Source organism: Gadus chalcogrammus, chromosome 8 (assembly GCF_026213295.1).
Source record: "Gadus chalcogrammus isolate NIFS_2021 chromosome 8, NIFS_Gcha_1.0, whole genome shotgun sequence".
Taxonomy (NCBI): Eukaryota; Metazoa; Chordata; class Actinopteri; order Gadiformes; family Gadidae; genus Gadus; species Gadus chalcogrammus.
In genome coordinates, this window is record NC_079419.1 from 26,186,944 (window position 1) to 26,210,903 (window position 23,960).

The following is a 23,960-nucleotide window of genomic DNA, read 5'->3' on the forward strand; positions in this document are numbered from 1 at the left end:
CCCTATCCCTAAGGGAGACGCCAGCCACCCTTCGAGAAAACTCCTCGCCGCTTGTACCCGCAATCTCGTCCTTTCGGTCATCACCCAACCCTCATGCCATAGGTGAGGATAGGAACGAAGATCGACAGGTAGATCGAGAGCTTTGCCTTGCGGCTCAGCTCTCTTTCGTAACAACGGTGCGGTAAAGCGAACGCAATACCGCCCCCGCTGCTCCGATTCTCCGGCCAATCTCACGCTCCATAGTTCCCTCACTCGCGAACAAGACCCCGAGGTACTTGAACTCCTTCACTTGGGCAAACTAAACACGTAACGCATAATACAATCAATGGCAATGTATATTACCGCGGGGACACATGCATATTAGGATAGCATACAATACTGATAAGAAACAATGTTTATAATGTATTGCGTAGGCCCATATCATTAAATAGAACCACAGTTACCGCATATCATATGTTATAGCCTATCATACGTTTTCTTTGCCGAAATTTATTTGAGGACTCAGTATTTCTGAAGTTGTGGAAGAAAACCCCTTATTCCATGTGTGAATTAGGCCATATTATTTGGCAATAAACTAAGCCATTTGCAAATTCATGTGCATCTGTCTCATCGGAGACTGCAGACGCGCTGTCAAAATATCAACTCGTCCGATTCAAATGCGCTCATGGCTCTTAAAGGGGATGGGAGCTGGCACTCTCATTGGTTTGTTGCACGTCACGCCCAAACCACACCTACGGGTAATTAGGCTGCTTCAGACCAACCCTTTTGACACTTGCGCCGCGGCGCAAGCGTCATTTATCCGCCTGTAAAATAGCGATAGCGCCGTAGAACCGCCCACAAAGCTACTTGCGCTTTGCGCTTCCCACTTGCGTTTCAGACCGTTCAAATAGGGCCCTGTGTGTGTGAGCCGGAGGCAGAGCGGGAGAGACATAAGCAAGTTACGAAATAGCAGGCGGCAGGCGCGGTTCGAAACTGGTGTTATTGGAACAAATGTGCTGTAATTTCAACGCAAATTAAATTATATCGATATTGACGATATGGTCTCGTTTCATATCGCGTTTGAAAAAATATCGATATATTTTAAATATCGATATATCGCCCAGCACTATACTATACCGTACTATCCGTATTCACGAGTACGTTCATATTTCAGATGTGAGTGCTGTTCCAAATCGAGTACTCTGTGGTGCACTAACCGGAAATTACGATCACGACTGCCGCCGCGTCTCCTCCCCCGCAATAAACATCCCGCTTTGAACGGTGAACTCTTTACGCCTAGCAGCTATAAAAAGCTCTAAAAACTACAAAATGAATATTGATGCGGGCAATGTGGAAAATGCACCGACTTTGGCTCAGCCTGGCTCCGCCTCTTCCGCTACGTAGCTAAGATGGCTGCCGTTGAGTACGGAAAGTGTCCTTCGATCCACACTTCACGATTAGCCCGTTTTGAGTACGACATCCGGGTCCTTGAAGTATACTTATTTTCGCCGGATCTGAATTGGAATGTACTACGTACTCAAAATTTGGCTAGTAAGTACGGATAGTACGGGTATTGGAACACGGCACTGGCCGGAGGCAGAGAAAGCCGAGGAGCCATTTTAAAAGCAGGTCGAGGAAAGACAGGAGAGGGGGACCGGTGTTTCAGTTCAAGTCGTGACCGTGTTAAATGGTACCGTGTTAAATGGTACATTCTGAGGCTATCTTAGAGAGAAATTCTAGCTCTTGTGGTCATCCTGAAAAACTAAAATACAACTTTTGGTAGACTTGTACAACTTTACCCTGTAAATAAACACGACAAATTTCAAAAATATTGGCTAAACTTTTATTAAGTAGGACAAATCACAACAGCAGCCGTCTGTTCCTGAGACTGCCCCAACGGCTCACTGCCTTGTCAAAATCAAATTGATCAATTGCAGGCCCCTCAATACTGATCCTGAGGAGGTGGTTCAGGGTAGCGTTAGTCATGGTAGACCTCCTGTGCCATGCCTCTATGGAACAAGTTTTGGGGCTCTAGAGTCAATAATGGCGACGCTATAGAAATGTTACTATTTTGTCGTTTTCAGTTTTGCACTTTGCAGACGGTCCCTAAGCTCGCGGCTGAAAGCCGACTGCTCGTAGAAGCCAATGCAATTCAGTTTTGCACTTTGCAGACGGTCCCTAAGCTCGCGGCTGAAAGCCGACTGCTCGTAGAAGCCAATGCAATTCACCGTTCGCTAAAGACGGCTCGTTTGGATGAAAACTATGTTGTAGCTGGTTCTCTGGGTTACTACACTTTTTTGGGGCTAATTCGGCCGTGCAGCTGCCATTTAGTTCCCTGCTACGGGTTCCCTGGTAACAGGGAACCCGTAGCAGCAGCAACCCTGTTCGACTGTTCGTTAGACCTATCATCCCTTGGACGATCTGTAGGTATGCTTTGTTGATCTGAATAAACGTTGTGTCTCAGAGTGATACTGCCTTGCGTCACATTGATTCTCGAGCTCGCTGCTTTGCTAGAGACGATCCAGAGCAAGAGACTACGCCACATCAGGCGACTGAAATGGTAGCGAAAGAGCGCATAAGTGTTTTTGGCTGGGTTGTAGGCAGTTGAGGGAAACACAACATTAGGTTTTGAATAACTGGTGTAATGGCCTCTTCTTTTGGTAAGCGAGACAAATACCATGGTCTATAATAGCATGGACAGTCGGGTCACAAGTTGATCTGGCTGCCTCCTGTTCTTAGGAAGAAGACTAGTGGTGTTTTTTAGTCCTGCAGCTGAATCAAGTCTCTGCAAGTGCCCCTGACTGCAGCCTGCAGATCGAGGAGGAGCTAAATGTGGGCGGGGTTAAACGTTTAACCCCGCCCACATCTAAGGAAACTTCCAAGCGCCCCTGACTGCAGCCGCAGATCGAGGAGGAGCTAAATGTGGGCGGGTCTAAACGTTTAACCCATGGTTTTACCCTCTCGGGCGCCATCTGGTGGCGGAGATCCGGCAGCACATTCTCAAACATCAATACAGCACAGCACAGCACGATGACTTAATATGGAAAGAAGTTCATGCATTTGATAGACTTAGACATTCCTACTTTTAACTTGTCATTTCAAATGTCTTTTTTAGTATAGACACATATTATTTCGTACCCTCAATTATATTAGCCATGTCAAATAAACCAAAGACAGAAGATTGATTTTGATTTTGATTTTCACCCCAGGCAAAAAATGTTGATCTGTAAAGAGGAAAAAAAAAAGCTTCCATAAATGTTTGACAAAGGCAAGTATCAAGGTATTATCAAGTATCTTGCCCATAGCAAGCAACCCTGTTCCCGGTTTCCAGGTCCGTCAATTTCCCAGTGTCTAGAAAGGAAACAGATTGCGGTTCTTATAGGCACAATAACAATGCAAGATGTGAAACAGATAATTTAAATAAGTGGAGGGATTACGCTATAGTCTAGCAATAGTTGACTACAAGACTAATTAATCACATGACCTCTCACCTGTAGCCCTCCTTGCAGTCGTCGCCGTTTCCTGTCGTGCAATCGGTCTTCCTCAGACCTTAGTGATTTTATGACAACATACAGTAACTATGAAAACATTCATGTTGGACTGTTGGCAGTGCGTAAAACTGTTTTTTTTGTCATTTGATTCAAAAGTGTGATATTCAGGGCTCTTACGGCATGGGGAAGTTCTGCAGGAGAGCGAGACACCACCATCTCCTAATTTGCAGCATGTTTTCCTTTGAAGAAGGAAATGCAGGAAGATGTTAATATGTTGTAAAATAAATAACACCTTGTACACTAAACATAATGTGTCACGATTTACACATACCTCGCTGAAATCACAATTGGCCCCCATTACAATGTACAGAGTGTACTGAAATTCAAGAGGTACTGGTTAATATAATGTCAGGCGTGTTCCCAAGGATAATTTTTTTTCAATACAAATTAATGTGGTTTTAATGTAGCAAGCAAACATTTGTACAGACAACAGCAATGCCATAACAAACTGATTAGGTCTTACCATCAAAACAAACACGCCACAGTTGTTGGAGCACCCTTGCTTTGTTAGGCCCTGAGGTGTGAACAATGTATTTTAATAAAGTATGGCAAGAAAATAGTAAAAAGTTAGCAAATGCTATTATGTAATGTCTTACCTGGACATCATTCACACCAAGCTCTCTCCAGGGGCCAGAAGAGAGGCTGTGAGCAACGTGTCTGTCAAATAATAAGCAAAGTAAATAAAAGTAACTCAACTTCAATTAACTTTTGTTTGAAAAGTATGCAGAAACGCTTGGAACAAAGCCTGAACTGAATAAGGAAGAGGTTGGAACTTCAAATAAAAAAGTTTTCATAACGGGCTTAAAAAGAACTGCCTGTCTCAAAAAAGATAAATAGTTCTGTTTCCATCTGTTTAAGGAATCAAAATACTGTAGTTGGAATATGGAATGGATTTTTTTAGATCAAATAAAACAGAACCATCGATTAAAACAAACAAGAGGACAAGTGGTTTAAAACAGAACTACCACTGTCCAGAAAGGATTATGCGAGGTGCCCTAAAAACCTGAATAGACTGGTTCTACTCTCATCTCTCCAACCGCTGCCCCAGAGGGAATCTAGGAAGAAAATCTCCCTAGCCTGTGGCCTCAGTATCTGTTAAATATTCAAATTCAAATATAACCAGTTGCAGTGAGTTGTGTAATGTTCCTTGAATCCCAACAGAGCTGACATGCATTTAATTATTATCGAAAAACATTAAAATCAGCAATGAGCGACTTGTTGTGTAAAGAAAAGAAAGGAAGAAAATATAAAAGGTATTTACACTGAGTGTCCAATGTCCAGGTACGGACACTGGGAGAATAATCCACTGTAGACTGGCTGCATTATCCTGTAAAAAGACAACAATAGCTGAATATTAAATGCTCAAACTTCGAGACACCACCATCTCCTAATTTGCAGCATGTTTTCCTTTGAAGAAGGAAATGCAGGAAGATGTTAATATGTTGTAAAAATAAATAACACCTTGTACACTAAACATAATGTGTCACGATTTACACATACCTCGCTGAAATCACAATTGGCCCCCATTACAATGTACAGAGTGTACTGAAATTCAAGAGGTACTGGTTAATATAATGTCAGGCGTGTTCCCAAGGATAATTTTTTTTCAATACAAATTAATGTGGTTTTAATGTAGCAAGCAAACATTTGTACAGACAACAGCAATGCCATAACAAACTGATTAGGTCTTACCATCAAAACAAACACGCCACAGTTGTTGGAGCACCCTTGCTTTGTTAGGCCCTGAGGTGTGAACAATGTATTTTAATAAAGTATGGCAAGAAAAGTAAAAAGTTAGCAAATGCTATTATGTAATGTCTTACCTGGACATCATTCACACCAAGCTCTCTCCAGGGGCCAGAAGAGAGGCTGTGAGCAACGTGTCTGTCAAATAATAAGCAAGTAAATAAAAGTAACTCAACTTCAATTAACTTTTGTTTGAAAAGTATGCAGAAACGCTTGGAACAAAGCCTGAACTGAATAAGGAAGAGGTTGGAACTTCAAATAAAAAAGTTTTCATAACGGGCTTAAAAAGAACTGCCTGTCTCAAAAAAGATAAATAGTTCTGTTTCCATCTGTTTAAGGAATCAAAATACTGTAGTTGGAATATGGAATGGATTTTTTTAGATCAAATAAAAACAGAACCATCGATTAAAACAAACAAGAGGACAAGTGGTTTAAAACAGAACTACCACTGTCCAGAAAGGATTATGCGAGGTGCCCTAAAAACCTGAATAGACTGGTTCTACTCTCATCTCTCCAACCGCTGCCCCAGAGGGAATCTAGGAAGAAAATCTCCCTAGCCTGTGGCCTCAGTATCTGTTAAATATTCAAATTCAAATATAACCAGTTGCAGTGAGTTGTGTAATGTTCCTTGAATCCCAACAGAGCTGACATGCATTTAATTATTATCGAAAAACATTAAAATCAGCAATGAGCGACTTGTTGTGTAAAGAAAAGAAAGGAAGAAAATATAAAAGGTATTTACACTGAGTGTCCAATGTCCAGGTACGGACACTGGGAGAATAATCCACTGTAGACTGGCTGCATTATCCTGTAAAAAGACAACAATAGCTGAATATTAAATGCTCAAACTTCACTCAATAAAGCAAAACTTTTAAACAAATTACCGGAAGGTGATCCATGGCGTTCCTCGATGATGGTGGGAACCAAGTGGAAATGACATAGCTGTCTGCAGCAAACAGGTTCTCTACTCTCTATAACAGAGAAAGTTTGCTAAATCTCTTACTGTCAAAATATATTGACTATTGAACTAGACTATCCAATAATTTTGAATTAAATATTTCACAGGAGCTACACTACCTTCTCAATCATTTTGAGACAAGAGTTCAGGATCTAGTAGAACACATAAACACAAATTATTGGAAGATTTTGAAAAATATTACATAAACCATATCAGCACAGCACATTCTCTATGCCTACCGTTCCCTCCATGTCCCGCTGCAAACCCAGAGTCCAAAAGTCAAAGCGGGTCAGGATGATGTTATTCACCATTGCAAGGTGCTGAGTGTGACTTTTGGTCTCATCCAAGACATGAGACAGCTAGTGGAAGAAAACAAAGTCTTTATAAATGTATGATTATATGAGTGACATGCATAGATAACCACAGTGGCACAATGGTTAACTTTACCAGTTGTTCTTGGCTGTCTTGGAGTTTCTGTCCCCAGCATGATCTGTGGGCTGAAAACTTGTGGAGACTAGGGAAGTCTCCATGAGGTCTCTGCTCACTGTCATCATTTACTAGTGTAGAAAGCAACCGAAAAATGAAATTAAGTGTGAAATGTCACATTTCTCATTTGAATGAGGTGCAAAATAGAGCCATGACTCACACTCTTGAGACTCCTCTTGTTCTTTCCATGATGACCCAGTTGACATCACGGTTGATTGCGAGTGAGCTATAGGAAAAACATGCAACAAACTTTATTGTCTAAAGTAGATGAAGACGACAAATGTGCATAAATATTCAATCCCATACCTAAGACTACCATTCCATGGCTGTCACACTGCATTTCAACTTCTGACTCATACTCTTGAGAGTCTTCTTGTTCGTTCCCATATGACCCAATTGACATCGCAGCTGATGGGGAGTGAGCTATAGGAAAAATAGCAACAAACTTTATTGTCTGAAGTAGATGAAGACGACAAATGTGCATAATTATTCAATCCCATACCTAAGACAACCCTTCCATAGCTGTCAAACTGCAATGAAACATCTGGAGGAACAATCTTGCTGTACTGATTTTTGATTTTTTGGTTCCTTGCCATGTTGTAATGGTGGAGAATGTTTCTTTGTAGAAAAATGTGTGTTGATGGGGTTGTCTGATTTAAAAAGTAGTTGTTTTTTCTCATCCCTGAAAACAGCTGCTCCGCACACTGGCTGTTAATAAGACCAGCAAGTTCAGGCACAAGCTCCAGCTTTCTTAGAACCTCACACTGGTCTTTGCTGTTCCCCTGGTGGAACACATCGTTCAAAGCAAAATGCTGTGAGGATCCAGTGAGAGGGTGACCATCTTTGTCAGCTGGCTTTTTTTGAAATTTCAGCCAAGGCAAGTTGACATGGACCTTTCCCTCTGAGGCCTGCTTCACGTTCTCTGGGGTGGGATCCAGTAACCTTCCCTGAAAAGGGGCAAATATTCCTGGCTGCCTGCGGTTGGCATGCAGTGCCAGACCCCTGGCATAATCATACACAGCCACATTGGGGAGGTGTTTCCAGGACAGCAAGAGATCCACAAAGTCACGTGGACTCTCTGCTCTAAGGTTGAATTTGACTGAAAACACAACCCCACATGGGCAAGTGATAACTGCCCAGCCACCTGTGAAACAGAAAAAAAAAGTAATAACTGACATTAGGAGCATGTATAGCTAACCTACTACATAATGATCATTTCTTTAACACAACAATGCATAACAAAGTGAAATTATCTTCAACATTCCATATCATTTCACTTACCAGAAGCACCCCACACTTTCTCAAAGACCTTGTTGTAGGTGACTCTATTAGACATTTTGTCAGACAGTCTCATAACCATGTCTATCTTGGACCCCTTATCATCCACACCACACTGTTTGCACAGTGCCCTGACCTCCTGTACCTGTTGTGAAAATGCAATGAAGTTGATATTGTTAATATAGCATAAACATATTTTTTTAGCATAAAGAAGTGGATTTGGCATATTTCATCAACTCATTCACCTTCAAGTTCACAAGCTCATCTGTGAGCCGCTCCTCATGCATTTTTTCGTCATCATTAAAGTTATCATCTCCATCTGCTTTGGGGCTTTGCAATTTTTCAAATTCTGTGTTCAACACAGAATTTGACCTCCGGGTGTGTGGGCCAATCCAGGGGGCCCAGTGATGATAGCTCGGGGGCACAACGAAAGGGTTCTTCCGTCCATCTTTGTGAACAAATGTGATGAGAATCACAACATTAAACACATTTTATTATACTTTACTCTCTCTCCAACTGTTCTTTAGCTGTTCTGTCTTTTGACAAGACTTACATGGAATTAATCCACGACTGAGCATTTCTGTGGCCACAGTGTTCCAGAAATGGTCCATGTCAACATTACCATCATAGCCTTCAGGTGGGCTTGGGATGTCACTCACTGTTAAAACAATAGTTTGTTATTCATAGCTCAATCCCTAAAAAAACACTCCGAACACGGCATTTGATGCAGCGTTATTCAAGGGCATGGGTAACATGATCTTACACAATTCAGAGACAGATGAGGTGCTACACAAACAATGAAGCTAAAATATGTGAAATAATAGCATAACTCACCTGGCATATTGAAAACGCCTTTTTTGTGGAGGTCCATAACAACAACTGCTGGGTTGTTTCCACATGACACACAACTGTACGTGTACTCATGGTCGGTTAGGGCCTCAAAGTGGAGGTATGCCTGCAGAACTCTTTCCTTGTTTGGAAAGGACACCTTTTCCGTTGTCTCTATAATTTCTATCACTTTACTGATAGCTGTATGGGTCTGGAAAATTATGAATAACGGAGGGTTCCAATGTTATAACATTTCAAAATAAAAGTAATATATTTTGTAAGTGTTGCATCTTCAATCGTCATTTATTTTACAGAAAGGATCTGTAATGAATATATTTTAATAAAAGAGGAACAGGCAAGGATATCTTATTATTAGTGTGCTTGCGGTAGCAAAGCATATTAAGTCCTGACACATTTTTCCGTGTGTGTGTGTGTGTGTGTGTGTATGTAGAGAGAGAGAGAGAGAGAGAGAGAGAGAGAGAGAGAGAGAGAGAGAGAGAGAGAGAGAGAGAAGGAGAGAGAGAGAGAGAAAGGAGAGAAGAGAGAAGAGAGAGAGAGACACAGACACAGACACAGACAGACAGACAGACAGACAGACAGACAGACAGACAGACAGACAGACAGACAGACAGACAGAGAGTACCTGTAGTGCATTCCTGACCATCAGGCACAAGTGCAGAGACAGGATGATGTGGTCATCAAAGTTGTGGATACCCTCATCCCACTCCTGGTATCTGTAAATCATGCCGCAGTTCAGGCATGATTTCCTGTATGTTGATATTCCTAAAAACACAGTTCAACCAAAGATCATGATTATTGCTTATATGTCATTTGAGATTAGTAGAAACATTTTTTTCTGTTTCTCACGTACATATAAATTATGTCACCCATTAACTGATAAGAACACATATAAAGACCTGTGATGGTACCAACCTTCAACTACACCTGTGCTTGTCAGGATCTTGCCTTTCGCTGTAATCAGATGTTCACAGAGTGTGTATTCACATTCTACACACTTTTTTTCTCTTGGGATAAGGTGCTTAGGAAAGCTGTCGTCTCTTCTCCCCTCTCTCGACTGCTCTATGAGAGCCTGGGGTATATTTGCCGGGATCTTTTTTTGTTGAGGAGGTATTTAAGCATCCTTGCAATTTCTCTGTCATCTGGTGGATAACTGTCCTCTTTAGAGTCGCTGTCGTATTGGACTGTGCTGATCTCTGTAAGATTAAGTGTCTCTTCCTCCTTCCTACCTAAAAAGCTCCCTCTTTGTCACAAACAGATGCCATTTAGCAACAGCTTTATGGATACAGGATTGTCTCGCTTTAGAGCAGGGACAATGCCAGGTGTTTTGCTTTGAATCATATAACTCTTCCCAACCTGCTGTAGTATGTAACCTTTTTTTCATAAACGGATACATGAAATTTAGATGGTGGGCCACCTACAGTCAGGTGCACTGAAAGAGGCACACCCTCAGCATCAGCATTTTTTTGGCAACGCAAGAGGCCGGCCTTACGCTCCTCACCAAACCACTTGTTTTCCACCATTCTTTCCAAGGCCTCACCTGGTAGTGTCACGGTTTCACCGTCAGTGCGTGGGCAATACAATAATGATGGATGTGGTGACACTCAAAAGGCAACATCCCGCTCCTCTGAGCAAAGTCACCATTCAATCGACACTGGTCGACCTCACAGACGATCTTCTGTGCTGGCCCCCAAATGTTCTTGATGACATGTATGGGTGTTGCAGGACCACAAAAAGATTTTTCCACTGCAAACACACCATGTGTACCATCGATGCACTGACAGGCCAAAAATCTTTCCTTCGTTATTGTCTCAAGGAGGTTGGTGTGTTTTCTCCTGCAGTGTATTTTGAAGTTCCTTTTGTTTAGCATCAACTTACAATGAGGACAACAGAATTTATTTAGCTCACTTGCTTTAGTGGCCGTGGAACTTTCTCCAGGAGCCAATGTGTGCTGATTGGGGGCCACAGGGAGCTGAGGGAGCTGAGCGGGGGCCACGGGGAGCTGAGCCGGGGCCACGGGGAGCTGAGCCGGGGCCACGGGGAGCCGAGCCGGGGCCACGGGGAGCTGAGCGGGGGCCACAGGGAGCAGAGCGGGGGCCACAGGGAGCTGAGCGGGGGCCACAGGGAGCTGTGTAGGGGCTGCAGCTTGCACCTCCACCTGGTGTATTTGCAGGTGCCTTGCCAATTGCATTCGATTTAGAAGTGTTGCTGCACAATAGCAACAGTGAAAATGTGTTGCCGTCCGACAACTCAATCCACACTTTATTATTGTGAACTCTGTAAGAGAGGAATTAAGGAAGTAAGATTCATACTTGTGAAAAAATACAAATTAATTCATTGTGTAATAATTTAGATAAGCACCTTTGTGTTTCAGTGACGAATGGCCTTTTACATGGTTGTCAACCTTATATTTTGCACCCACGAATTGACAGAAGGGACAGTGGAACAGTTCACTGTTGGTGATGTTATTAATTTTTGGTGTATCACCATCCAAAAGTATGCTAATGTGTCTCTATATATCAGAGGGGAAAAGAATAAACATTAAAAGGCACAGCATCACTTAAACATCTGCTAAAACATAACTTTTACCATCTGAAATTGACGCTGAAATGTTTTATTCTTTTTTACCACATTGACGTCATCAGGGATGGCCTCAGGAAGAGGAAGTACATCAGCCTGATGGAGAGCATGAGAGGCCTCCAGCCCAGGATGTGGGGCTCCATGTAGCGGGGGGGACCGCAGTGGGACACCTGTCACGCACATACACACACACACACACACGCACGCACATGTACAAAGGCAACACAAGGTCAATCAAAACAGCTGTATGTAACAAACGGAAACAAAGAATGAATAAATGAATGCATTTCATCACATTTATTTTGATCATTGTCAACGCAGAATTCCAATATCAAAATGGAATGCACTATACAAAGAGTAAGGCTATGCATTAAATGTTGATATTCAAATCCTGTTATTATGCCTTATCATACTCGATTTCAAGTGAATGATTTATTGATTACCTTCTTTATTTCTCTCAGACATACTCTAGGGTAGAAACACACACAAATATAGCGCATTAGTAACTGTTTTTATAAACCCGGATATGAAATATGATTTTTTTTTAAGCATTGCAGTGAACCTACCTGACCAGAGAAAATAAGGACACAGACGGTCCGTCAGACAGACAGACAGTCAGTCAGTCAGTCAGACAGACAGACAGACCATCAGTCAGTCCGACAGACAGACCATCAGTCAGTCAGTCAGACAAAGACAGACGGACAGAGAGGAGTTCTTAAAAGAACTGTTGGGTTCGTAATGTGTGTGTTATGTGGTGCAATGTCGTGGTGCAATGTGCAGGCAAATCTGGAGGGGAAAAGCAAAATTTAAATCAGGTTTCAATGTTTCACGAAACATATATTACCAATGTGGTTTGGAGAATATTACCATGATAAGCAAAATATTGGAGTTTATTTAATTGTCCTCATATGTGGACGCCACGCCCGAGGGCATGGCGTTAAAAAAAGCTTAAAAACACTGCCTAAATGCTGTTTTTCAAACGACCTCATGACATAAACATGAGGCCTATGCATGTTACTTCCATGAATATTTTAATGATCAACTTGTTGGTCTATCCATACATTAGTGCATAATGTACACGAACAGAGAGCGGCAACTTACCTCTAGCAGAAAAGCGCGCAGTAGGACTCAGACGGAAATACGTTCTCCCGCTTTCTGCAGAAAGCGGGAGAACGTATTTCCGTCTGAGTCCATGATACTGCGCGGAATTTTCCTTAAATGTGGGCGGGGTTAAACGTTTAACCACGCCCACATTTAGCTCCTCCTCGATCTGCAGGCTGCAATCAGGGGTTACTCAGTCTCTGGCTCAACGGCACAATGGAATGGAATCTCAGCTTGAAATATCTTTCCCCCAAAATGGTATGAGTTTGAATCCCGTGTTTATTATTAAAAAACAAACACCAATTTTCCATTTATTTCGGCTTACGTGACAAGTTTCCTCCAATTAAACTCCAAATACGAATGAGATGGTTATGTTTTGGACATTTTATTGAAAATAAATCAAAGAGGCATTCGCAAGGACAGCTACGAATCTTTTCCCTACAGCTGGCGTAGCCACGACAACAAGCGACGCATTCGGCTGATGGTCACCAGTTAACACGGTCACGACTTGAACTGAAACACCGGTCCCCCTCTCCTGTCTTTCCTCGACCTGCTTTTAAAATGGCTCCTCGGCTTTCTCTGCCTCCGGCCAGTGCCGTGTTCCAATACCCGTACTATCCGTACTTACTAGCCAAATTTTGAGTACGTAGTACATTCCAATTCAGATCCGGCGAAAAGTATACTTCAAGGACCCGGATGTCGTACTCAAAACGGGCTAATCGTGAAGTGTGGATCGAAGGACACTTTCCGTACTCAACGGCAGCCATCTTAGCTACGTAGCGGAAGAGGCGGAGCCAGGCTGAGCCAAAGTCGGTGCATTTTCCACATTGCCCGCATCAATATTCATTTTGTAGTTTTTAGAGCTTTTTATAGCTGCTAGGCGTAAAGAGTTCACCGTTCAAAGCGATGTTTATTGCGGGGGAGGAGACGCGGCGGCAGTCGTGATCGTAATTTCCGGTTAGTGCACCACAGAGTACTCGATTTGGAACAGCACTCACATCTGAAATATGAACGTACTCGTGAATACGGATAGTACGGTATAGTATAGTGCTGGGCGATATATCGATATTTAAAATATATCGATATTTTTTCAAACGCGATATGAAACGAGACCATATCGTCAATATCGATATAATTTAATTTGCGTTGAAATTACAGCACATTTGTTCCAAATAACACCAGTTTCGAACCGCGCCTGCCGCCTGCTATTTCGTAACTCTGCTTATGTCTCTCCCGCTCTGCCTCCGGCTCACACACAGGGCCCTATTTGAACGGTCTGAAACGCAAGTGGGAAGCGCAAAGCGCAAGTAGCTTTGTGGCTGTTTCTACGGCTCTATCGCTATTTTACAGGCGGATAAATACGCTTGCGGCCGGGCGCGGCAGTTCAAAAAAGGGTTGGTCTGAGCCCTAAAATTAACCCGTAGGTGTGGTGTTAGGGGGGCGTGAAGGTGCAACCAACCAATGAAAGTCAGGGATCCCATCCCCTTTAAGAGCCATGAGCTCATTTGAATCGGACGAGTTTGATTATTTTGACAGCGCGTCTGCATCTCCGATGAGACAGATGCACATGAATTTGGGCAAAAAATGGCTTAGTTTATTGCCAATAATATGAGCCTAATTCCACACATGGAATAGGGGGTTGTCTTCCACAACTTCAGAAATACTGAGTCCTCAAATAAATTTCGGCAAAGAAAAACGTATGATAGGCTATAACAGATGATATAGCGGTAACTGTGGTTCTATTTATGATATACCAGACATTATAACATTGTTTCTTATCAGTATTGTATGCTATCCTACTATTGCATGTTGTCCCCGCGGTAAATAGACATTGCCATTGATTGTCATTATGCGTTACGTGTTTATTTGCCCAAGTGAAGGAGTTCAAGTACATCGGGGTCCTTGTTCGCGAGTGAGGGAACTAATGGAGCGTGAGATGGGCCGGAGAATCGGAGCATCGGGGGCGGTATTGCGTTCGCTTTACCGCACCGTGGTTACGAAAGAGAGCTGAGGCCGCAAGGAAAGCTCTCGATCTTACCGGTCGATCTTCGTTCCGATCCTCACCTATGGTCATGAGGGTTTGGGTGATGACCGAAGGACGAGATCGCGGTAACAAAGCGGCCGAGATGAGTTTTCTCAGAAGGGTGGCTGGCGTCTCCCTTAGTGATAGGGTGAGAAGCTCAGCCATCCGTGAGGAACTCGGATAGAGCCGCTGCTATCCTTTACTTAGAAGGAGTCAGCTGAGGTGGTTCGGGCATCTGGTAACAGATGCCCACTGGGCGCCTTCCTTGGGAGGTGTTTCAGCACGTCCAGTGGGGAGGAGACCTCGGGGAGACCCAGGACTAGGTGGAGAGATTATATCTCACCACTAGGCCTGGACGCCTCGGGATCCCCCCTTCAGGCTGTCAATGTGGCCCGGGAAAAGGGAAGTCGGGGCCCCCCTGCTTGAGCTGCTCCCCCCAGCGACCGACCCCGGATATGCGGACGAAGGATGAGATGATGATGAGAGTGGTTTAGTTTGCGTGTGTTTAAACAGAGCACACACAGCACGCCCAGCATTCATATCCTATCTTTTTACACTCACTCGCGGTAAAACAATGTTTTTCACGATCAATAGGCCCTACTCCATCAATCCTAAAAGTTATGGGCAATGTAGGCCTACACGATGTCTGTGTCAAGAAAATATTGTTTGATGTAGCGGTGTTCTTGCAGATGCATTGTTTACAAGTACAACTTATTACGCGCTGCATCAGCGTTTCTTTCCCAAATAATTACCAAGAAATGTGCGGCTAGGTAGATGAGAGAAGCAAAGTGTATGCGCGAGGTGCACAAGCATCTAATGCATCGCATCGCCATGTATGCTTGCGCCCTTAAAATAGCATCTGAACACGCGCCACTGACTTTAAAACCAGGTATTTCCTGGTCAGTAGCGTCAATGGTAATTCAGAGACGGCAAAATACCGTTTGCGCATAGAACACGCCTCCTCCTTCCGCCGAACCGCCCCTTGGGGCGCATGATCAATCCCTAATTTACCGGCGAGTGGCGCTGGTGGGAAAAGAACGCTCTGCGCCAGTTGTAAACTAGCAACGACACATGCGCCAGTGACTAAGTCACTTGCGCCGGATGCAAGATAGGGCCCACAGTCTCTGCCTGCCCCCCCCCCCCCTCCACTGACTCACATCACTTTTTGAGCCGTGAGCCGTGTTCGAAATCGTTCACTATTCATTGGGTATTTTAAGTGCACTATATTGTGCATGAAATTAACCACTGAGAATTCGAACACCACTACAAAATGGCGAGCACCCTATATAGTGCACTATATCCGTGATAGGGAACGATTTCGAACACAGCTATGGAGTCCGCCTGCGCATGCAGCTCCGAGGAGCTTGTTTGCAAGCGAAAGACCAACGGCTCCATAGTATGGAAATGGTTTGGATATAAGTTGTCTGACGAATTACAAAATCACGTAATTTGTGGAGTCATTTTTTAAATCATAATGGTCCCACACCAGACTTCGCCGTGGCCTCGTCCGCTTCATTATTACATCGCCGTGTTCCAATATCCATACTATCCGTACTTACTAGTTAAGTTTGAGCACGTAGGGCGTTTTGATTCAGATTGGGCGAAAATAAGTGTGCTGAAAACGGTCAAATCGCGAAGTGTGTGGCAATGTACACTTTTCGTACTCAACGGCAGCCATCTTAGCTACGTAGCGGAAGAGGGCGGAGCCAGGCTGAGCCAAAGTCGGCACATTTTCCACATAGCCTGCATTAAGTCATTTTGTAGTTTTTATAGCTGCTAGGCTAAAGAGTTCACCGTTCAAAGCGGGATGTTTATTGCGGGGGAGGAGCCGCAAATTTAAATATTGCCCCCGTGTGGTAAAATGTTTAATTGCACACTGCATTAGTTTAATCAATGAAAAATTTACGAAATTTACGAAATTCGATCGTCGATTAATCATGCCCATCCCTAGTAAGTACTATACATTTGTGACTTTATGTGAACAGTTTGTGGTGGGTTACTTATGTGAACACTTTGTGGTGGGTTACTATCGCTAACAACACTGTTGTTAGCGGCCTGTCGTTCATGATAGACTCAACCTCACACAAAGCAGTCTGCAGAGTCTCATCATCCAACACCTGTTCCTTTAGGACAGAAAGCAGAATCTTCTTCACCAGCTTAATCAGCCTTTCCCAAACTCCACCAAAGTGGGCCCCAAATGGGGGATTTAAAGTCCATTTTACGCCATCTTTCAGTAGTGCATTTTGAATCCTGTGGTGATCCATTTCCTTAAGAGATTTCTGCGGCTCTTTCTGTGCTCCATCAAAATTGGTCCCATTGTCTGTGCGTATGCTGGTGACTGGTCCTCTGCGACATATGAACCTGCGCAACGCATTAATGCACGAGTCTGTATCCAATTAGCCTGCTACTTCCAAATGCACAGCCCGGCTCACCAGGCAAGTGAAGATCACTCCCCAGCGTTTCACATGTGCCCGGTCCTGCTTTACAGTTATGGGTCCAAAATAGTCAATCCCAACATGCGTAAAGGGTGGGAGATCTGGCGATACACTATCTTCCGGAAGGTCGGCCATTTTCTGCTCTCCAGCTGCTGCTTGCATCTGGCGGCAGAAAACACAACTCTTGATGATCTTTCTGGCGGAGGAGTTGGCACTAGGCAACCAATATCTTTGATTCAGTGTGGGGAGCATATGACTTCTTCCAGAATGCCCAACTCTGATGAATGTCGCGTAAGACTAGTATGGATATGCGAGAACCTTTCGGAAGGTTAATCGGATTCTTCATCTCTATCGGCATTGCCAACCTGCTTATCCGCCCTCCCACCCTCAACATTCCCTCATCCAGAATTGGATTTATTTTACAAATTGAGCTACTTGCCTTCACTTGTATACCTTTCTCCAAGTGAGCAAGCTCCTGAGAGAGGTAGCATTTTTGCTCAAAGCGATTGATGGATTTTTCAGCTTCTCTGATGTCTTCCACAGACAGCTCCTGTGCCCCAGATTCTATCCTAGGATGCTTCATCTTTTCTTTCAAGGACTTTAATTTTGTCCACTCTGGGCTCATGTTTCCACTAGCTGCTCTCTTCCTTTCCTGTAGAAGGAGAAGTGCCCGTATCCTTAATTCCATGCAATCCCTTGTTTCAGTCTATTCCATGATGAGTAATGCTCAACCAACATGCTGGTTGGATTAGTGTCCACACTAACAATGTTTGCAGAGACCTCCCTTTTGACCGCGGGATCATCTAGGGGGATTTGTCCTAGTCTCTCTGGGATTTCATGCCAGTCTGTTTCCTCCTTCTCTAGAAACTGAGGACCCTTCAGCCATCTTAAAGGTCCCATGACATGAAAATCTCACTTTGGGAGGTTTTCTAACATAAATATGAGTTCCCCTAGCCTGCCTATGGTCCCACAGTGGCTAAAACTTTCGTTTGGTGAAAAACTAGCACTAGCTGTTCTGCTCGCCTTCGAAAAAACGGAGGCTCAAGCGAGCTGATTTGGAATGTCTGTGCTCATGACGTCATCAGGAATCTCAGCTCCTCCCCTTACTCTGCCTGGCCCGCCCAGAGACGTTGGCCCGCCAATGAGACTCGACCGTGCGAGCGCCACATGTGTGTGTGTGTGAATACACACACTGTAACGCAAGTGTTTCTTGTCGGTTCTTTGACGTGTCTTGTATTTCCACAACGAGACTCTCGTGGGGGTTATCTGAGCCATGGTTGAGAAGGAATTGGGGGAAAGGAACTTTGGTTTGACTCGCTGAAGTACATGAACTGCGACATGCCGCCGGTTGCCGCGAGTCACCATCGCCCGGCAGCGGGCAGCCGGCAGCAGGCAGCGCGCGGTTCAGTCGACTTCAGGTTGATGTGAAAGTGGAAGAACCAGAGACGTCGCAGAACCCGACAAAGTCGTTTGTGATTCATAATATCGTCTGGAGGCGCACACAATATGTTATATGATATAGATATCTATGTATTATATGATATTATTTAGATATAACGCAAGTGTTGTACACTTCCTTGTTATTTGGATAACCGTTCTGCTGTTGGTGTGATGGCGCATCACGTCGGACTCTCGTCTCTGGTATTTCTACAACGAGACTCGTATTGGGGGTTATCTCAGCCAAGGTTGAGAATGAATTGGGGGGAAGGAACTTTGGCTTTGACTCCCTCAAGACCATGAACCACGACAAGGAGGAGAAAGGGATCTTTGCCGGGCAGCGCTTATGCACCTCCGCCTCCGGCGGTGGTCCCTCAGCGGGGCTCAAGCGGGAGACATTCGCCGCCAACAATCCCTTTCTCCTCCATGTCGTGGTTCATGTTCTTGAGGGAGTCAAAGCCAAAGTTCCTTCCCCCCAATTCATTCATTCATGTTATGCGCCATCACACCAACAGCAGAACGGTTATCCAAATAACAAGGAAGTGTACAACACTTGCGTTACAGTCCTGGAGCTCTATATCTAAATAATATCATATAATACATAGTAGGGCTGGGCGATATGACGATATATATCGTGAGGACGATAGAAACGTGTCTATCGTGACCTTTCTCCTCTATCTTTTCTATCGTGATAAACTTTTTTTTTCATTATTACAGCTAATATACATTTTTAATATAATTTCACATCCTAATATAACATTTTGCTTTTCTTACTATGCAAACTCTAAGTTTATATAACTGTAAAAAAAGAATATTAAGATAGAGAACGTGGTTTTGCGACACGACACCGCTTTACGTTACGCTGCTTTGCATCATACGAGAGCCCGCGAAATTTAATTCTGGTTAAAAAAAAAATGAATGATGGACGCGCTGCAGGAAGGTGTAACTGTACGTCCACACCAGGAGCGACCAAAGCGTCAAGACGCTCTGGTCGTTCACAAAAGGTTTCGCCGGCGATTTTGTCCTTGTTCGCTTTGGTCGGCTGAAGTCGCTTCATTGACGTACAATTCCATATGCAGCGACGCATTTAAAGGAACCGTTAGTATGCGTTAGTCGGCCCTACAGACAGCCATATCAAATAGTGAACTCTCCCATACTACCTTGGCCATATTGCCGAGACGGTTTTGCTTGTTCGAATAAAGTGCTTCGACAACAAGTATGACAGTGATTCCCCCCAATATAAAAAAAATCCTAAAATGTAGGCTATTACAAACCGGAACAAAAAACCCTGCGTGCTGTAGTAGTTAAAATAGTTTCAACTGATCTGGATCTGCAAATCATGATCTGCACTCATTCGTCGACATTCAAAACAAATAGACGTTGGGACACATGGCTAATTTGCATACGTGCACAGGACTGGTTGGCTCCGCAAGGCAAATAATGGAACATATCTATCTATCTATCTATCTAGGCCTTTCTGTCTATCTATCTATCAACGCGTGTCTAGTTTTAATGTGATGATCTTGTGGTGTATTATCCAGTCAGACTATGTTCTGTGTGGTATTGTAGGCTACTGTCCTGTGTGGGAACCACCTAAACTGGATTCCCGACGATTGTGTCGTTTGGTATTAATAAAGGACTTGACTATCTATCTATCTAGACTATTTAATTAAAAATTATTCACCTCAGGCTCCGTGAATAGTGGGGAATAGAGGGATAAAAGACAAGAGATATATCCCTTGTCATTTATCCCTCCGTCTTGTCGATAATTTGTTTATGTGCGCATTTCAAATACTTTTTTGGTTTGTTTAAAGCATGCTACACGCGATTGGTTGGTTAGATTGGTGGCATGTAGAGAAAATTATAATGATTCCCAGCTTAAATACGAACGTTCTATATGTACGCCTATAAATACCTCCCGCTTATCATCACTTGATTATCCAAACCACTATGGCGTTTCGATCTCTGAACTGAAAAAGGGTGGGTTCGTACAACACCGGTGTGCCGCAGTTACAGCCGCGATTATACTTCAGCCGACATTTGTTACAGTGAGTGAATAAGGTAGGTAGGAACCAAAGTGCCTGCCGATGTTCCCTGGGATCCACGCAAGGCGAAGAGAGCGTCTACCATTCTCGTTATGGCTGTCGTGTGTTAAGGTCCATGAACGAATAATAGTCATTTGCATAAAGTTAAAAAGTTTTCACAACTTCTTTTTGAGCGCTCTTGGTCCGCGGGGGTCAACTTGGCCGCTGGTAGCGTTGGTCGCTTTAGGTCGCGCTATGGGGTCGCTCTTGCCCAAGAAAGTGAATAGACTTCCGGCGATTAGGTCGCGGTAATCCATTATCGGCTTCATAGGGTGGTGGACAGACATAACAGTTACCACAACAGCCGCTGTTATACATCAGAAACGGTTAGACACAGACCAACAGCAGCAAACCGCTTAGGATGTGCACGAAAATGGGGGGCAGCTCAGTGGTATTGGCTTACATTATCGGATTTAAGCCCGCTGATACAGAACAAACGCAGCCGATATGTAAACTGTGCGATAAAGTCGTTCCTAGGCGCCTGATGCGAAATACTTCCAACCTCTTTTACCACCTGAAGAAAAAATCACGAAGAATAACAAACAGGGCACACTCCAACTATACTCCCGATCAAAACCAAAAAAGGGATGAAACATAGCAGGGGGCTCTGGAAAGAAATACAGCCAGCCGAAGCTAAAGGAAGCATTCAGCCCAAGGCACGAAATATGAAAGACGTCTCAGCGACACAAGCAGATCACAGGTGCCATTTCACGCTACAATCTGTAAAGGCATGGCTCCCGTTTATATTGTCAGAGAAAGACAGCTTTCGGGACTCATCCACACACTCGATCCGAGGTACGTGATGCCCAGTCGGAAGCACTTTAGCAAAGTGGAGTTGCCTCACTTGTATGCTAGTTGTCGGGCAGAAGTGGAGAGAGAGGTATGCAGTGCAACGAAATATGCCTTGACGACGGACATGTGGCTGAGCAGAGCAACACAGCCCTATATGAGTTGAGGTAATCCACGATCCACTTCATCAAGGACTGGACCCTCCGCGGTCGCTGTCTACAGACTGTGCAGGGGCGGCTGGCCATCGGGAATACCGTTCCAGTCCCCGTGGGGCCGCTGAGCACCGGAAAATAAATCCAGACTGCCCATCACTATTATTCACCGGCCCACGCCCATCATCGCATCAGCCCTACAGTGGTTGAAACAGCGGCACAAGCGTAATTTTCTCCAAGAGCTATACCTAGAGCTCCAAGAGCTACTCGCACTGACTGCTTTTATACTGCTACTCGCAATCGGTCTTCACACTCATGGTGACTATTTTTCGATTTTTTTTTAAGTGTCTTTTAATATGTGTTTTACAGACTTCGGAAGTCCAAAGTAAGAAAAGATCTCCACCTTATTAATAAACACCTCTAAATTGGTTCTTACACAGCCGAAGTGTAGAGAATTTGGATTTGCATACATACACGCAACGCGGCACCCAGTTCTACGCATGCGCACAACCCATGAGGCCCAGCTCTTCGTTGCCTGCGTTGTTTTGGAGAGTGCGAGAGCATGCCGTCGGCACCAAAACGAAAAGGTGGAGCTGAAAAGCTAAGAGATAAAAAGAAAAAATGTCTGGAGAAAGGTGCCTCAAAACATTTAAAAATATCAAATTTCTTTGGAAAACCACCGACTGGTGACAGTGAAAAGGTAATGTGGCGTTGACGTTGCCAAATGTGAGCTTTCTATTCGCAGATGAGGTAACGTTCCCTACAGCTAGCCTTGCATATATAGACCGTTATGATCTGGTAAAATAAGCAAGCTGGTGTTGTTGTCAACATCTAGATTATCTATTTTAACATGTTAGCCGTAGTCACTGGCTTACAATTGATGAGCAAGCTATCCATGGTGGTAGTTGTAAATAGGACAATCTTATAATTTCTATTAACCTGTGACAAATAAGTTAACCAGCTAGTTTGTTATGCTAAAATCTAAAATTATAAATAATGTTTATATGTTATCTAGATTGTTAATATGTTATGTAGAGGCGTTGACTTGGCCAAGTATAGCATGCATTTCACAACATATTAAACAAAATGTTAATATGTTATCTAGATTGATGATTCAGCTGCTGGAAGCAGCAGCCAGGGGCATGAGAGCCAAGATAAGAGCCAGGGTACACCGTTACCACCGTAAGTAACACTTTAATATACCAAGTACAAAAATAGTGTATTTCAATTCGAGCAGATGTTATTAAGATAAAAGTCGATTAACGAGTTAATTAACGACGCTGCAAACCCATTTAACGACGTCAATTGTTTTTCTGCGGAGATAACTTTCATTTTGGTCAACAGGATTGTTTACTTTCTATTGTTACACCCAACTGTTAAGGTTCCTTGTTTTAAATAATGAGGGCCTGGGATAATGTTCACAGCAAACTTGAAAATGAAATTCTGGAAGCCATGGTTGACTGCACTATAGGGCTGAGTCTTTGTGAAATGTGCACTTTATAATTATCTTTTGTAGCGCCCTGTTTGGCATGTTGTTTCAATTAAATTAAAACATTGCATAAAGCAAGGCCAATCAATTTGCCATGTTGAAAGGCATTGCAATAATAGGGCATTCAACCATTGCGATAATTGTGTTTAAATATTTAATGTTTGACTCATTTCAAGTAGATTTTAGCTAATACACATTGAGTGTACTAACCAATAGTGGAAAGTTAATTATAAAAAGTATTCTTGTAGACTTACTGTCATGTCTTAAGTGTATTTTGGCTGATAGTGTTTGTGTCAATGGTTTAACATACGAACATGATAAACCGCTATTTACCACCACGGTAGGCTGAAGATGACAGTGATAGGGATAGTCCGCCATGATGACAGAGAAAGTCAAGCCAGAGATAGGGATAGCCGCAGAGATGACAGAGAAAGGTCAAGGCCCGAGGGATAAGGGAATAGCAGGCCAGGATGACAACAGAGAAAGGTCAAGGCCAGAGGCAGGGATAAGCATGATGATAGAGAGTGAGGGCCAAGCTTACAGTGATGATCAAGGGCAAGAAGACACATGAAAGTGAAGGCAAAATTATTGATTGATTTCACCATGCCGAGTCAGACACATTTTACCACCTTCTTTCTTCCGTTTCAGCCCCCACGCAAAAGGCAACCAGGCTGGTGCATGAGAGCTTATATTTTTGTAAAGACGGCACAAACAGGAAAAATGGCTTTGCATACAGTGCAAGAAAAAGAAGCCCTCTTCCTGTTCACTTTGTCTCGCCACTTTGCTAATCACACAGAAAAGCAGCACACGTTCATCACTGGCATGTTCCAACCTACACCACACATACACCAGAAGCGTTGAAGAGCATGAGAAGAGCCAACTACACAGAAGGTTGCGCTGAGGCATATATTTTACCTCCGCATCTTCACGAAGCACGATCCAGGACTTCTCATGGGCGAGGCGATAAGTGTCCAGATTCCCTTCACGAGAGCAAGTCCGCAGGAAGGCGACAAGTGTGGAGCGCAT

The 23,960-nt window shown here is 43.7% G+C and overlaps 1 protein-coding gene and 1 long non-coding RNA gene across 2 annotated transcripts; both read right to left on the bottom strand.

Moving 5' to 3' along the window:
• Nucleotides 1-3,220: 3,220 nt before the first annotated feature.
• Nucleotides 3,221-6,606, bottom strand: LOC130387048 (uncharacterized). The gene is made up of 14 exons (XR_008896276.1): nt 6,474-6,606; nt 6,354-6,386; nt 6,161-6,247; nt 6,019-6,084; nt 5,354-5,414; nt 5,223-5,273; nt 5,031-5,075; nt 4,792-4,857; nt 4,127-4,187; nt 3,994-4,044; nt 3,802-3,846; nt 3,648-3,709; nt 3,471-3,528; nt 3,221-3,330 (listed from the first exon to the last, which is right to left on the bottom strand). It is a non-coding gene; the product is annotated as an uncharacterized LOC130387048 (long non-coding RNA).
• A 71-nt stretch (nt 6,607-6,677) lies between these two features.
• On the bottom strand, nt 6,678-23,960 carry LOC130387967 (uncharacterized). Its single transcript, XM_056597262.1, has 9 exons — nt 23,850-23,960; nt 10,753-10,909; nt 9,470-9,609; nt 8,833-9,037; nt 8,244-8,446; nt 8,002-8,143; nt 7,614-7,864; nt 7,223-7,502; nt 6,678-6,724 (listed from the first exon to the last, which is right to left on the bottom strand). Exons 1-9 carry the CDS (start codon nt 23,958-23,960, stop codon nt 6,678-6,680), a joined length of 1,536 nt encoding a protein of 511 aa, XP_056453237.1.